General features: G+C 39.0%; 1 protein-coding gene across 9 annotated transcripts in view; it reads left to right on the top strand.

Annotated features, from left to right (window-relative positions):
* Positions 1-15983, top strand: part of flncb (filamin C, gamma b (actin binding protein 280)) — a 104917-nt gene that overhangs the window by 48126 nt on the left and 40808 nt on the right. For 5 of the 9 annotated variants that reach the window (XM_036563758.1, XM_036563757.1, XM_036563762.1 and 2 more), the window contains 12 exons: positions 77-174; positions 5281-5431; positions 5563-5681; positions 6184-6261; positions 6961-7123; positions 7328-7528; positions 9161-9283; positions 12251-12388; positions 13109-13235; positions 13829-13965; positions 14266-14459; positions 15629-15742. In XM_036563758.1, the coding sequence (XP_036419651.1) occupies positions 77-174; positions 5281-5431; positions 5563-5681; positions 6184-6261; positions 6961-7123; positions 7328-7528; positions 9161-9283; positions 12251-12388; positions 13109-13235; positions 13829-13965; positions 14266-14459; positions 15629-15742 (1643 nt within the window). The remainder of the gene's footprint in view (positions 1-76; positions 175-5280; positions 5432-5562; positions 5682-6183; positions 6262-6960; positions 7124-7327; positions 7529-9160; positions 9284-12250; positions 12389-13108; positions 13236-13828; positions 13966-14265; positions 14460-15628; positions 15743-15983) is intronic. The other 4 variants (XM_036563759.1, XM_036563766.1, XM_036563760.1 and 1 more) reach the window with 1 other exon arrangement.

The raw sequence follows: 15983 nt of genomic DNA, 5'->3' as shown, positions 1-15983 counted from the left end.
CGCAATGAAAGGAATGATGACCATCTAAATGTTGACCATATCTATAACTCTATCTCTCTTTTTCCCTCTCTCTCAGGTCTGTGCCCTGACTGGGAGATGTGGGACCCGAATCAGCCAGTGGAGAATGCCAGGGAGGCCATGCAACAGGCTGATGACTGGCTTGGAGTGCCTCAGGTAGACAGCACACTCCTGATCTGAGTGTGATTTATAGTGGTTCTTACAGACTACAGTCCAGAGTTAGTCAGGTTTTCCAGATACTGTATATCGTGGCATCCAGTGATATTTAAGTTTGCATTAAAGAAGTTAAATCTCATGCTTCACCAGAGCTGGTGCCAGTATTGATGCCAGGACTGCCGTTTTGGATGGGCATGACAAATTCATGGGTGGGCCACAGGGAATATAAGCTCCAAAAAAACAAAATATAACCACAAATGGGGCTTTTCTAAGCACCGTTCAAGCACTGCAGTAGGAAAAAGTGCAGTAAAAGACTCTAGTTGGCCCTCGGTGCTATCTGGTTGATGACTGTGCCATGTTTTAGATAATAGTATAATAGTTGCTCTATTTATCCAATTCTGTATGGTGTGCTTGGTTACTTTTATGCTTATAGCAAGCCACGTTGATACACTTTCAAATTTGAAATCCACATATAATCCTCCTCATATTTATCTCATCATGATGTATTTATTAACTTATTAACTTTAAAATGAATTAATAAATAATTGTTAAAAAATATTTTTATTTTTGGACAATAGTGGCGCTTTTATCTTTTGTTTTTTTATTGTTATTTGCTTAAGGGAGAAGTTAGTTAGATTTCTGTTCACACAGCAAAAAAAAAAAAATGAGAAAAGAGAAAGTCTACACTTGCGGCACAGCAGGCAGAGGCACACTATTATAGTAATAGCTTATTGCTTCTCATGTGCTCATCGTGAAATCAAAGAGCTTTAACAAACATCACATTAATGTCCATATTGTGTAGCACTATTCTGAAGGCTGCAGAAACATTTCCACTATACCAGTGACTGGAGAACAGCTCTTACTAAACACCCCCCTGAGAGGGGATCAGGCTCACTGGCAAAAGAAAGCATAACCAGGAATTTGAAGTTCGGAGAAGGAAAACATGAGCATGACATCATGTTTTTGTGAAGGGAAAATTGTGCTGTATGTGGGTGTTTTTGTGTGAGTGTGTGCTGCTGACATATTCCACAGGTTTTCTTCCTCTCATTAAAAACTCTTGATTAGTTAATTTGCTCATTCACTGGCCTCATTAGTTTGAATGACCCTGTGTGTATGTGTTTGTGTGAGGCGGCAAGCGTTACATGATCTTGTATCTCGGACAAATCTGCTCTGCATTAGGCGTATAAATACCCTGGAACAGGAGTTTCACGCATTGCTTGATTTCTGGCCTTAACTTTGCTATTATTTGGACTCCATTTGTATCTTTGCTTGGTTTTGATTTGTCCTTAGAGTCTTATAGTAGCATAGAAGTGTGTATATATTTTCTGAGTTTGTACTTCTGAGTTTGTGAGTTCTTCTGTGAAAACAGAGGTATGTGTACAGCCATATGCAAAAGTTTAGGCACCCCCGGTCAAATGACGTTTTGTTGATTGTCTAAGTGAAAATAAGTTGACATTCTCTACAGCGAGGACACTTCTGCACATTTTAATGCACTACTGTTTATTTACTGAATTTAACATAATGAAAAAAAAAATAAAAAAATAAAATATGCTCTGTGAAAAAGTTAGGGCACATTTGATATGTTTTATTTTTTCCAGAATGTTGATTTCAGCAAATAAATAAAAAATAAATGCTAAAATTTGCAGAAAAAAAATACTTTTAAGGTTGGTCCCTGTCGAGGACGTGGTAACATATTTTAACTTTAATAAAACATAGTTTGACCAGCAGTGTTCAAACATCACCATATATCTGTATGGATTCTGTCTGTGTTAAATACTCCAAATTTCACACAGCAAATACACGATACCCAGTAAAATCATTCAGTAAAAACAGAGCAGCAGGGTGTCTGGTTCAGGGAGAGTTTAGCCACTTGCCTCAACAGAAAGGGGGGAATTTTTGGAATGCTTACAGTGAGCTACTGCCCTGCTGTGAGAGTTTCAGTTTAGCCGTTTTGGTGGTGGGCGAATTCTTTGTCTCTCTCTCTCTCTTTCTGGCTCTGTCTCTTCCACCCCTCTCTGCGGCTGTGCTAAATACCATGTAGCACTATTTCCAGAAGGCCCTTATCCCTGCAACCTGAGGTTAAATATAGCAGCCACTTAAACGGCATGGTGTGAAAGAGAAGCATGAGTGGAGAGAAGAGGCGCAGTGACTCGCAAAGACAGTGTCTACCAATGGAAATGATAATAAAAAATAATTATAAATTTTGTGAACAAACTTTGCATTGGTTTGTAAAAGTATATTACTTCTCATATAAAATGAATGGAAAGTTGTCTAACTTGAAAAATCAAGTAGTGTGAAAATTTTGTGGCTGATACAGACTCTGATTTTAGGTGACTAAAATTTCTGATAACCAGTGAAATAATTTAATATTTATATATTAGATTTTACTTTCATACACCAGTAGTTCTAGGTAAACTGTGCTTTGCTCGCTGATATGTTTGTCAGTTGTGAATTGTGAAATATGCCTGTCGGTTCTCAGTTGTCACACTTCTTAAACTCAAATAAACAGCAGAAACTCACAGTCTTAAATAATAGAAATATTAGAGGGGATGAAGCTACCCATTATTCTTTGCAGATTTGCTTTATGTTAATTACCTCTTATTTTCCTTATAATTCACTACTTCTTAATTTAAAAAAAGGTTTCAATCTGGTTTACTATAGATTACTGTAGAGTTTGTATCCCAGCAATGCTGTGACCAAAAAAGTCATTAAAGAGACTATATCCTGCATTTTTCTAGAGGTTATTGTTTTTCTTGAGGTCTACTTAGGACATTTGTTATGTATCAAAAACCCTCATAATTCATTTTTGTATTGTTCTTTACAATAAAACAGGCAGTTTTTATTACTGTATCTTTATTACTGTATCTTTATGCACAGGGCTGATTGTGCTGTCCTGTATCGTGCCTCCTTAAAAAGCAGTTTGAACTGAAACACTCCCTATAACTTCAGTGCAAATGAGCAGGGTCATGCTGGGGCAGGGAAGGGTCTTCCCCAAACTGTTGCCACAAATTTGAAAGCATCTAATTGCCTAAAACATCTTTTGTGCTGTAGCATTAATATTACCCCTCACTGGAGCTAAGGAGCCTAGCCCAAAGTGTTTCATTTCAAAAAAAGTGAGAAAAACTTTTCTGTGATATTAATTATCTGCTCATTATTGTCAACATTTTAAATCATACGGTTAATACTGTGGGTTGTCAGTGTCGGCTGACGTTATCAGTCATATCAGCCAGTATATATATATGTATATCGGTTGCCTTTTTTAGGCAGGGGAAGGGTGAAAGAAAGGATAGCAGTGCTGAAGAGAAGTCAGTCATTTTATGGTCATTAAACTATGAAATGCAAAGTATGGTTCTCAGAAAGTTTGATGTTCTAACTTGAAAGTTGTCAAAATAGAAGTGAACTGACCCTCGCAAGTGCAGAGGGAAGACAGATGGCTGAAGTCATAAAAAACAGGAATGTGAGTGATCTATCTTGATATAATGAAGATGAACATAAAAGATAAAAGAGCAGTGATTAGGCTAGCTTTATTAGAAAGGTTTCAGACCGTATATTATAAGAGAAGGTTTGACTAATGGCACATTAAATTAAACGAGCATTAACATGAACAAGCTCTTATGACAGCACCTTGGAATTTCGAAGTCATTACACAAATTCTCTCACTTAATCTGTGATGTTTAGTGCAGGTTTTGTGAGTTTGTGTGTGTGTGAGTGAGAAAAGAGAGTGATTGCACCTGTAATTCAGAGAGCTATAATGACACACAGCAGTCTGAATTCATTCTCCCTTTAATAGGAGTCAAATGTGCATGCCAGATGGTTCTGACCTTTCTCCTTCCTTCCTCTCTCTCTCCCACTCTCTCTCTCTCTCTCTCCCCCACCCTCTCTCTCTGTCTGTACTCACACGTATTCCCATTTTCTCTCCGTTTCTCCTCATGGATCCCCTTTGCAATTTGGCTCTGTGATTGTCCCAGTATCCTTCATTCATTCGTGCATGTTTCTTCTGATGGCAGGAAACTTTAGGAGCAATCAAATGCACCTTGACTGCAGCTGAGGTGTCTTTTGATGTGGTCTCCACTTGAGTCACTTCCACTGTTTTATCTGGTTTACTCCGTTTTAGACTGGAGGACAAACACATTCCGTTGTTTGTCAAAATGTTTGTTGGCAGAATTAAGAAGTGCATCCCAACTCATTTTGATATTCCAGTATCCGTAGTAGTTCATGAACGGATATCTGGATAATCGCAGGAAAGGGGAGGTTTACATACGATTTTATCCAATTCTGCGTTTTCCATCACCTACCTCCATGTTTCAACATGTTTTATTATTCAAAACCTGCTGAGGGACATCACTAGGTTTTCGTATTAAATAAGTAATGGAGACTGCCTCTTCAGATAAGTTAATCAGTGTCATGTTGGATGCAGATTAGGACTTCTTGTCTTCTACATGAGGTATTTTCTTCTCAGTGGGTGATGTGGCAACATATTATTTATCAGTGAAATATATTTTCATTGTTTGTGGACGTAGCCAGCATCAGCTAGAGTGGCTAGCCTAGTTAGGGATAAAGCTGTGCCATCTTTGCTCTCCCAGTCACGTCCTTACATTTACAGCATTTGGCAGACGCTCTTATCAAGAGCAACTTACAATTAGATCTTTTTTTTTTTTTAAACACAGGTAGTGTTAGGAGTCTTGCCCAAGGACTCTTACTGGTATAGCATAGGGTCCTGGCCCGAGCAGGGGATTGAACCTCAGTCTACAGTGTAGAAGGCAGCGGTGTTACCCACTACACTATACCAACCACATCTTTAACACGCCCACAACAACAAGCTCACGTTTGGGCATATGTGTTTCAGAGTACCACATATTTAGTCACATATTTACAAACATGAGCAACATTTCACTGAATTGTTAGTCTGTATATTTTGTCTGTGTTTCCATGATGAAACTTAAGAAAAGACTGAATAGTGACTTCAGTATTTAAATTATGCCATCTTGAATGGTTAACCGAGTATTCGAGTACCTGTGCGTAGCATGTATGTGTATGCGTAGTATGTGTATGCTGGCCCAAGCAGTTTCTACTGATCTTTGACCGCTTGACTATTGTCCTGTGCAGGTGATTGCTCCTGAGGAGATCGTGGACCCAAATGTGGATGAACACTCTGTGATGACTTACCTATCTCAGTTCCCCAAAGCCAAGCTGAAGCCAGGAGCCCCGCTGCGCTCCAAAACTCTGCACCCCAAAAGGGCCAAAGCCTATGGACCTGGTGAGGGTCACCTTTCATGACAGTCTGGACAATCAAGATCGAAAAGAACAAAAATTTTATGTCTGCTATTGTTTTACCTCTCTTACTCTTTCTTTCTGTGTCTCTGTCTTTCTCTCTTTCTCTCTCTGCAGGCATTGAGCCTAGAGGCAACATGGTATTAAGACCAGCTGAGTTTGTGGTGGAGACGGTGGAGGCGGGGCTCGGAGAGGTCTTGGTGTACATTGAGGATCCTGAGGGTCATACAGAAGAGGTCATCTTTGAGAATTAATCACACTTTTATTTTCCAAACTGTTAGCTTCAGTTGTGTTGTCATCAAAGTTAAGAATGAATGACGTGGAAAAATAATGATATGTTCATACATGATATGTATCACAATGTTTAGTTTTAAACAAGTTGGAAAGTAGTAGATAGTAGACTTACATATATAAAAGGTGATGAAAACTAATGAGTATATATATTTTCATAATTCAACTTAAAAACAAACTGCAGAGCAGAAGGAAAATCTTGCAATTGGTAAAAATTAAATTAATAAAATAATTACTTGTTGCCATTTATGCGTTTACTGTACACTAGTTGTTGTTTGCAGGCTCTCTATATTTAGCATAATTCTGTTTTTTTCTTTTTTATGATAGTTGCAGGACTGACTATATATGATATACGTAGAGAAACATATTGTAGCATAATGTTTTGTATGTAAAGTTGCATGATGCTCCCTTAGCTCATCCTCTCTCCTCTGTCTCTTTTTCTACCAGGCTAGAGTGATCCCTAACAATGACAAGAACAGGAGCTACTCTGTAGTCTATGTGCCCAAAGTGGAGGGACTTCATAAGGTACCCACCATAAAGATAAGATGTGTTTTTTATCTCATAGATCTGCCACAGCATCTGCATCTAATATGTTTTCAGTAGTCCATGTGAAGGCAGCAAATATTTTTTACGTACACATGCAGTGGCCCCAAAAAGTGTTTAGTCACTTTAACCATGTAACCATTGGTAATCAATGAAGTTCTTTAGATTACTTCATAAAATTAATTTCAAAGAAAAACACTTCCAGCACAACATCAAACTTATGGTAGACTCCTTGTGTGGAGAAAGCTTGGAGACGAATTCCAACTAGACTGCATTAATTGTTCCGTAAAGCACAGAGCTTTAAACGTCAAAAGTCTAGGGCTGCTTATCTTACAGTGGTGTCGATGAACTTGTGTTCACTGATGGGATCATGAACTCAGAAGGGCACAAAGGCATTTTGCATACAAGTCTGCAGAAGTCAGTAGTGATCTGAAACATAGCAGCCACCCTTGAAAGAAAACTTTGCCAGAAAGAAAATGCTTGTCTTGGAATGGTCTGTTTAGAATAGATGCCACTTGCTTTGACATTTTGTTTCCTAACTCAATGAACTTAATATATTTATACTTTGCACAAATGTTCAAATACTTTCCAAAGCCACTGTATTTAGCATTAGCTAATTCACATTGACTAATTTCAATAGGACAGGTCATGTAAGGAGATGCTGCTTGTTTCTGTGCCCAGGTGAAGGTGCTCTTTGCTGGGCAGGACATTAACAACAGTCCCTTCCTAGTCAATGTATCCAAAGCTCTAGGAGACCCCAACAAGGTGCAGGCTCGAGGCCCAGGTCTGGAACCAGTGGGCAATGTGGCCAATAAGCCAACGTACTTTGACATCTACACTGCAGGTAGGGGACGGAGAAGGTGGACAACAGATACTGCACTTTATTTTAGTCACTATTTTTTAAGCTTTTCGGTTTTTGAATGCCTTTGTGAACATTGCATACCACTGTGAAATGAATTGTGTATATTTACACAAATGTAGCTCTTTTATGTTCATACAAGATCTTGGTCAATCTTAGCCCATTTCATTTTCACGTGTGTCTCCTCAGGTGCGGGTGCAGGTGACGTAGGTGTGATCATCGTGGACTCTCAGGGCCGCAGGGACACAGTGGAGATCATCCTGGAGAACAAAGGGGACAGTATTTTCCGCTGCACCTATGGCCCTGTGCTAGAAGGCCCTCATGTTGTTTATGTGACATTCGCTGGCCAGCAGATACCCAGAAGCCCATTCACTGTCCACATCTCAGAGGGTAAGAGCCACTTTCCAGTAGGCCCATCTTATAGTCTGAAATATTATTTATCTAATACTGATCTATTAATGACTGTGATTAATAGGTTTTACCCTCCCCAACTCTCATATATCCATAAAACAAGGGTTCTCAAGCTATTAGCTTGCACATTTGTATTCAACCCAGACTCCTCAGTCAGAGATTAGAGCTGACATTGATTGGATCAGCTAAGCCTGAGCTGAACACTACAGTTGTGTATAAGCATATCATCGCCATCATAAGAAAAAATCAATTTTCTTTTTGAAATAAAAGGTTTTTATGTAGCATGTAAACATTGTTAACAGGTTTCAAAGTGCACCATTCACTCTGGATTACATATATTGACTAACTAAGCTGCAAAAACAGGCTGTTTTTAATTTATTGTTCTTAAGATGTCACAAACTCAATACATTTATAAATATCCACCTATTCAGTCTACAGCAGTCTAGCTATGTCCATTCATGCTAAAGTTATAAGAAGTGTTTCAGCCAGGATTGCTTTCTGAATGAGGCACAATACAGGGCAGCAAATTAGAACAGAGCTCATTTACATAAATCAGTCCTAGGCACAGTAACAAAAACAGCCTGTTTTATTCTAAGCGATAAGAGTTTGATAAATCCTCATGTAAAAATAAATATCTATGGGCCCTTTAAAAAGAACTAATACAGGGTGATTCAAAAAGAGTAATCTGATTTCAAAATGATTTATTTCACTTGCAAATCATTACAGAACAATACAGTAAACTGTAAATGGTTTAAGTGAGCATGAAGTTTATTATGTAATTTTACAAGTGTTCAATATGAACCTCCTCCAGCTGTACAGACAACATCAACGCGACAGTTAAATTCATCCCATACTCAACTGAGCATGTTGGATGTCACTGTACTCACGGCTCTTTTAATGTGATTTTCTGAGATCATCCAGTGTTGTGGCACCAACGACGAACACTCTGAGCTGCTGGAGGTTCACTGCCGACAAAAATCACGTTGCACAGTTATGACGTATTCACTCTTGTTGAAGTGGAGAACGCAAAACGCTTTCTGCTCCATCTCCTCACAGACTGAAGGGAGCCATCTTCAGAAACTCTGTGACCCCTCTTTCAGTTGGTATGTGATTGGTTCCTAGGCGCCTCACGGTTGTAAAAATATGGAACTTTGAAATCAGATAAATCTTCTTCAATCACCTTGTAGTTCTGATTTCAACGTTTTTATTGGTCCATTTGATGGGAAAAATTCATACAATGTAAAGCATAGCTGGATTTTTCAAATGCTGTAAAGGAATATAAAATAGAAGGTTTTCTTATGGCAGCAATGATGCGTAATAAGGTTGAGAGCCCTTGCTGTATCTAATAGAAATCTTCTAGTGACGGGTCTAATGGTGAACTGTGCACTAATCATTTGAATAAAGACTGTGTGTAGAGACGGTGTGATGCTGAATGTGGTTGAGAGACCCTCTTTTGGTCTAGACTGGAATGTGGTTTTACTTTTTTTTTGTTCTCCGGGGGTCTCTGTGTTCTCTGCTCTGGGGGTTCGGCACTGCCCTCCTCCTCCCCAACACGCACGCATTATGAAATGTGTTCCTGTATTATTCTCTTTGGCCTGTGTGTCCTTCTAGCTCCCCTGAGCGGCGTGCCGGCCAGCTCTCCGGTTCAGATAATCCCCCAGTCTATTCGCACGCCGCCCTACGAAAAGACCAAGAAAGTGCCCCCCCCAACGCCGCCCAAACCCAGACGACCAAGTTAGTACGGGCTGCTGGGGCGCGGCACATGCCTGCAGAAGCTTGGTCGCTTTTCCTCTCCTCCCTGTCCCTCCCTGTCCCTCCCTGTCCCTCTTTGTCCCTCTATTCTCCATCCTGCCTCTCCCTGATGTGTCCATCTAGACATGCCGCCCCTCTACCCCTTGTCCCATCAGCTGTCTGGCATGTGCTGCTGCTTGGCTGAATACAGCAGACCCCCGCATAAAGCTTTCAGCAGGGAGGGAACGGAACGTGTGGCAGTGTCTGTGGAAGAAAGCATGTGGGAGAGAATGTGTTAGATGGCCAAAATAGATAACAACTAGACTTGGCTGCCAATGTCGTCTTAACCCCGCAAAAAGAAAGCCATCACTGGACGATCACCTTCAAAAAATGCTCCGTTGGTTAGTCCTGAGAGGTCACCAAGCAAACCACACCAGCATGACCTCTACAGTTGGTCTGGATGTGATACTTTAACCATCTAATGCTTTCTAATGAGTAATAATTCTAAATTTAACATATTTTCTCAACCCAGCCTGTCCTCCAATTAATTTTAACCCTGACTAGCCTGTGATGAAATACACTGAGTGGCCAGTTCATTGGATACAATGTAGCTACAATCATTGACATTTTGCTGATTTTCGAAGTGACAACAAGTGAACACATCGTCTATAGATTTCTCCCACTTCTGCACATTTCAGTGCACAATTACTGTTTATTTGCTGAATTTTAACATATTGGTGGAAAAAAAAATATAGAATGAGGCCTGTTATTGCACATTTTAGGTTTATTTATTTTTTCTAGTATGTTAAACTACATAGTATGTAGTTTGTAAACTACTCTAGTATGTTAAAATACATAGAAGTTGAAGAAAGAAGTCATATTCAGAGGCTTTTTTTGTAGGCAAACAATTACTGACTGTAGCTCATCTCTTATCAGCCTCCATCCACTCCATACATCAATGGGAAGGACCACCACTGACCACATATTATACTTAGGTGTAGGTGATGGACCATTTTTAGCACAATGCCAGAATAATGTAATTTTAGCGTGTGTTCTGCTGGTTGGAGTGTGCAGGAGAGAACGGAAGCGCTGCTAAGATTTTTAACCCTTTAAGGCAGAAGTAAAAATGTGGCTATTTCTACCGTTTAATGTACTCTTCTGTGTTAATTGCATGATTTCTTAATGCTGCATTCATTTGACATACAAAGATGTGAATATGTAGAAAATATGGATAGCCAAAAATATGTCGATTTTGATGTAGTTTGTCTCGCAACTACATTTTTAAATAAGCAATTGGGAGGTAAGTCACACATCAGTCATATTGTATTGCAACTCTGATTAAACAAAAGAATAAGTGCTTACCGATGATAACAGTGAAGGAGCTCGTTCAAGAAAAATTACAGTACATCTAGCAATAAAGGATGACTAGTGCGTCTTTAATACAGTGATAGAAAATACAGCAACACAGAAAGTGCCGATTTTACATGCTGATACGTTTCACTGTTTAAAGAAGTTAATCAGGCCATCGCCAAGTTCTTAGAATGAGATGCTCAGTATGATATGGTTCCTCTTTGCACTTACTACCACTTTATTAGAAACACCTACCATGTTGGTACACGTTGTAGGTGCACAGTTAGAAACCGGCCCTAAGTCGGTTCTCTTTCTATTTATGGATGGGTTAAAGGGGGGCTGTTAAATTATACAGCAACATATACAGTATAGTCAGTAATAAAGCAGACCTAAAAAGTGCACCTATATGATGAAATGGCAACTCAGTGTATAAGGCTTAACATGATATCCCAAAATGTAAAGGAAAAATATTCTGCGAGCCAGATGCATTGCTAGAGCATCAAGGGGCTATTGTCAAAGTGACCGTCTAGTTTTGGGAAAAAGATAAAAGCGTCTTCGTCATAGAGCAGCATGACTGTCATCATCTTCATTGTCGTCATCATCATCATCATCATCACCATCACCATCTCTGCAACTCATGCCTTCGAAAACAATCTGGAAGTTTATTTTGATCCTAGAAATTTCTTTGCTGCTGACTAACACAGAGAATATGGATGCTTTGATTCTCCATGTTTGTTCTAACCTGTGGGTGATCTATGCAAAAGGAAACAATAAGTTGCCACACAACTTATTGAATTCACAGCAGTGTACTAATGGTCTTACCAGCATATCGACCTTCCTTTGTACAGTCTTGTCTTTCTTTTTGTTATATATATTGTTAGGTGAGACAGAGATTACAGCTCGACTAGTTGCTTTTTAAAATAACTGTTCATTTGGATTTGCTCTTTCATGTGACTAGATTTAATAGTCTTTTATTACTCTACAGGAGCTCATTAGTAACTTCACTGCGAAGTAGGAAACCCAGCAAGAGAACCGCAGATTTGACATAAATCCATTTTTTTCTGATTCAGTAACATTACAGGCTGCTGACCGCAGCTGATGACTAATTCTGTTTTGGAGAGACTGACCTGTTTGCCCACACTTTTCCCTCTGATTATCTATATTTAGCACTGCAGAAAGTTCCAGCAAGTCAGAGTATGATTTGCGCTTTTGATCGCAGTTAATTTTTTTGTTCACTTTCCTAAAAGGCATAACCTACTTGATAGAAGAAATAAAAGATATATAAGAAATAAAAGATCAGATGAAAGCTAGCACTGGGAGACAGTTTGCTCCTCTTTAATTGTATTTAGTTAAATGCACAGTAAAAACCTAATATAAACATCTCTCTTAATTTCTGCATCTCTCTGTCCTATTTCATTTCATTTTTCTTATTGTTTTACTCCGTAGTGAATGCCCATGCATAACTCTTCCATTTGTAACAACATGTTCATCAGAACTAACTCTAAAACCCTGCAGCTGTATCTAATGTATCTTGATTGTATATCAGTCCCTGTGTTAGTGTCTTTGTATGTGCAAATATGTGCATTTTCTTTATGCCTAACCGCTATTCCAACTCACCAGCGAGTAATCCAAACGCGTGCCGGGCCATCGGGCGAGGTCTGCAGCCCAAAGGTGTGCGGGTGAAGGAGGTGGCAGATTTTAAAGTGTACACCAGAGGAGCAGGCAGCGGAGACCTGAGAGTCCTCATCAAAGGCCCAAGTGAGTAAACTCTGAAACTGATGCACAAAATCTCAAAATATATGTGAGAGAACTGCCCTGCTTATTTGTATCTTTTAGGATCTTTTACGTACATCAGTATTAAAGACACAGTAACAAAAACAGACTGTTTAATTCTAAGCGATACAAGAAGGTTGGAACATGGTAATGTACTGAAGAAATTATGACTGTTTTGGATAAATATAACCACACAAATGTTAGTTAAAGTGGACGTTAGGAGGGTAAAAAAATAGATAAATGTAGGATATACACGGGCCCTTTAAAGTTTTTGTACTAGTTTTTTAAAATGGTGTTGCGTTAGCAGCAGTTTGAAAAGGTGCGGTGAAGCTTCACATGACCTGGAGGAAGCTTGTGTTTGCTTTCACCCTCTCAGCACTGGTATTGTGAGATTGGGGGAATCCTAGCGAATGGGTGGAATTGAATATGACTACATTTTGGGAGAAAATTGGAAAAAAAATATTTAAAGGTATTTTATGTAAAAAGCCCTAAATCAGAAATGGCCTCTTAATATAATGAGATTGTATTCGAGGTAATTCTGGACTATTTCTGATGATCCTTTCATCATGAAATGCTCATGTAAGATAAATAGCAAGTGCATTTTTTTGCAAAAAAAAACAGAGACAGAGGTGCGAGATTTTGATATGAAAGTGAACATATGTTAAATTTTGGTGTCTTTCTTTTGTTGTGTTTGCATGTGTTCAGAGGGTGGAGACGAGCCTGTGAAGGTGCGTGATTTGGGTGACGGAGTGTATGAGTGTGACTACTACCCCATTTTTCCTGGAAAATACACTGTGATCATCACCTGGGGCGGCCATGCCATCCCACGCAGGTACGCTCCTTCACACATGACTGATTTGTCATTAAAGGTGAATTCCACAAATTTGTGAAAAATTCAGCATATTTCAGTTTGATTTGACTCAGATTTCTTTACAGTGGTGGTGATAGGAACAAAGGGTCAGAACGTTTAACAACACAAATGTAGCCATTTTATTTAATATCTAAAACAACCAGTGAACCTAAATGTGTTCTCTGAGTTTCTTTATGTAGTGCTGTTAATGGTAAAATAGTGGTAAATTCTTTGGGCAATACTTTGCTTAACAATGCCCCGCATGTACGTCTCTGTCAAGTATATGTAAAAAATAATACATTTTAAATCAAAGCCTTTTCTCCAAACAATCTGTCATCAGGAAGCGCATTCCAGGTAATAATATTATGTGAGAGAGCTTTTAGAGGCATTAAACCCTTTTGACGTCTGGTTCCCATCACCACCACTGAGAGCAATTCTTACTCTATAAGTTTTTCTAGAATGGAACATTTCATATCAAACCTCTCTGAATGACTTTGTGTGTATCTTAATGAATCTTTTTAAACAACAAGCCATCACTGTTACCCTGCCCTCACTGCATGTATGTGTTTGTAAAGTCCATTTGAAGTGGTGGTCAGTGAAGATGCAGGACCGCAGAAGGTGAGAGCTTGGGGTCCAGGCTTGGAGACAGGCATGGTGGGCAAGTCAGCTGACTTTGTGGTGGAGGCCATCGGCACGGAGGTGGGAACTCTGGGTAAGGCTGCATTTGCTGTTTCTTTTCCTTTTTCCACACACTCAGTCCAGCCTGGGGCCCTGGAGCCTGAGACTCAGTGTTTATGGGGTGTGAGTGTGGCAGAGAGCAGGCAGGAAAGCCTATAAACTCCTGCTCGTCTCCCCTAACGTAATGAGCAGTATGAGTTTCTCCAATGTTTTTTTTTTTATTTTTGCTCTCTGAGAAATACTTTCCAGACTCTTTTATTGGGTGCAAAGGATAATCTCAGATTTACTGTGACATCTAAATAAATCTGAGAAATATGTTTGTGTGTTTATCTAGGATTCTCCATTGAAGGCCCGTCGCAGGCCAAGATTGAGTGCGATGATAAGGGTGATGGTTCCTGTGACGTTCTCTACTGGCCCACGGAGCCTGGCGACTATGCTGTCCACGTCATCTGTGATGACGAGGATATTAAGGACAGTCCCTTCATGGCCCACATCCTGCCTGCAGCCAATGACATCTTCCCTGAGAAGGTAATAGGATCACCTTTCATATCCTAACAAAGTCACTGTCTTACTTTTGACTGCTGAATGTTAAAATAGTTGGACAACACAGACAGAACCTTTTAATTCAGAGAGCGCTCTTCAAGTTTAGAAATGAGTCTCTGTCGGCAGATAAACCCACATTAGACTGGAGACTTCACCATACTGTTCAAGACTCAAACTCCATTACCATAAATACCTAAAACGCGTAAAATGTAGGTAGATATAAAGGAAGCTGTTTTAGTGTAACACAACGTAGTACAGTTTTGCATTCATTTTATTTTCAGATATTTTCACAAGTTTCATGTGTAACAAGCAGCAGAACAGGCTAATTTCACAGTATAAATCTATTAAACTACATCATTATGAGAGTTGGGAAATTTAGTACTATATGCACTGCATGCATATGAGAAAAGCAGTATGATGATAAGATAACTATATTGTGCAGCATGATTTAAGGGGAAAAAAGCTTCACAAGTTCACAAAAGTTTATTTCTTAATATATATTTATTGTAGTGCATAAATATTAGAACCATTCTCTGCATCTGTGTGTGTTTTGTCTTGTTCTCTGTGCCGTTTGTGTCTCAGCCTTTCACTGAATTAACTATTTAAAATGTACTTTTATGACACTATTTTAGCTGAGCCTTGAACACAGCTTTTACCATTAGTAGCTGTTAGCTAAATGACTGCTTCTAACTTAAATAAACCTATATTTTAAATTAGTTGGTATTAGTTAATAGGATTTCACTCAATCTTCTAAAATATCTAAAAGTTAATTTAACTAGGCTTCTTAGCCAAGCTGCTGAGCTGCTATGCCCTGTGAAGAGCTCATTGCTGAGCTTGGGCACATGAGTAAAATATGGATTTTGATTGGGTATCCCAAATTCATCAGCTGCACTGATTTGACTGCAGCTAGAACCTCATAACAGCAACTTAATATGCCATTTTACAATACAAGGATTGTATTTTTTAAAATACCTACTCAACAGTTCTTATTTTTAATTAAATTTTGCCACAACAGCAATAAACAGCACTTAGTGATTCACTGTATGTACATAATATAATTTTGACAAAAATGTCAGACAGAACCTCATAAAGCCCATGTTGTGAAAATAACAATAAAGAGACGTAACAGTAATGGCTATTCTGTTTTGTTGCAGGTGAAATGTTATGGTCCTGGCTTGGAGCCCACTGGATGCATTGTGAACAAACCAGCAGAGTTCACTATAGATGCACGAGGAGCAGGCAGAGGCCAGCTGAAGATCTACGCCCAGGTAGTGGCCCTTAATTTTCATCATTACCTTCCTTTTTTCTTCTATTAACACAAGCTGACCCTTAAAGCAATGATGGTGCTGATTCAAACCCTTTGTATGAGATTATTTTTGTATGCCTGTTATCTCCTTGTGTTGGACACTGAAGCTTACTGTCAGAGTTTCTTAAAATACAATATTAGTAGTAAATTAAAATATATATTTTTTTACATAAAAGGCTTAATGTAATTCTTAAAAGTAAAAA

Source organism: Colossoma macropomum, unplaced genomic scaffold, assembly GCF_904425465.1.
Source record: "Colossoma macropomum unplaced genomic scaffold, Colossoma_macropomum, whole genome shotgun sequence".
NCBI classification, from domain to species: domain Eukaryota; kingdom Metazoa; phylum Chordata; class Actinopteri; order Characiformes; family Serrasalmidae; genus Colossoma; species Colossoma macropomum.
The sequence above is the reverse complement of the archived record's forward strand: the minus strand, read 5'-3'. Positions and strand labels throughout refer to the sequence as shown.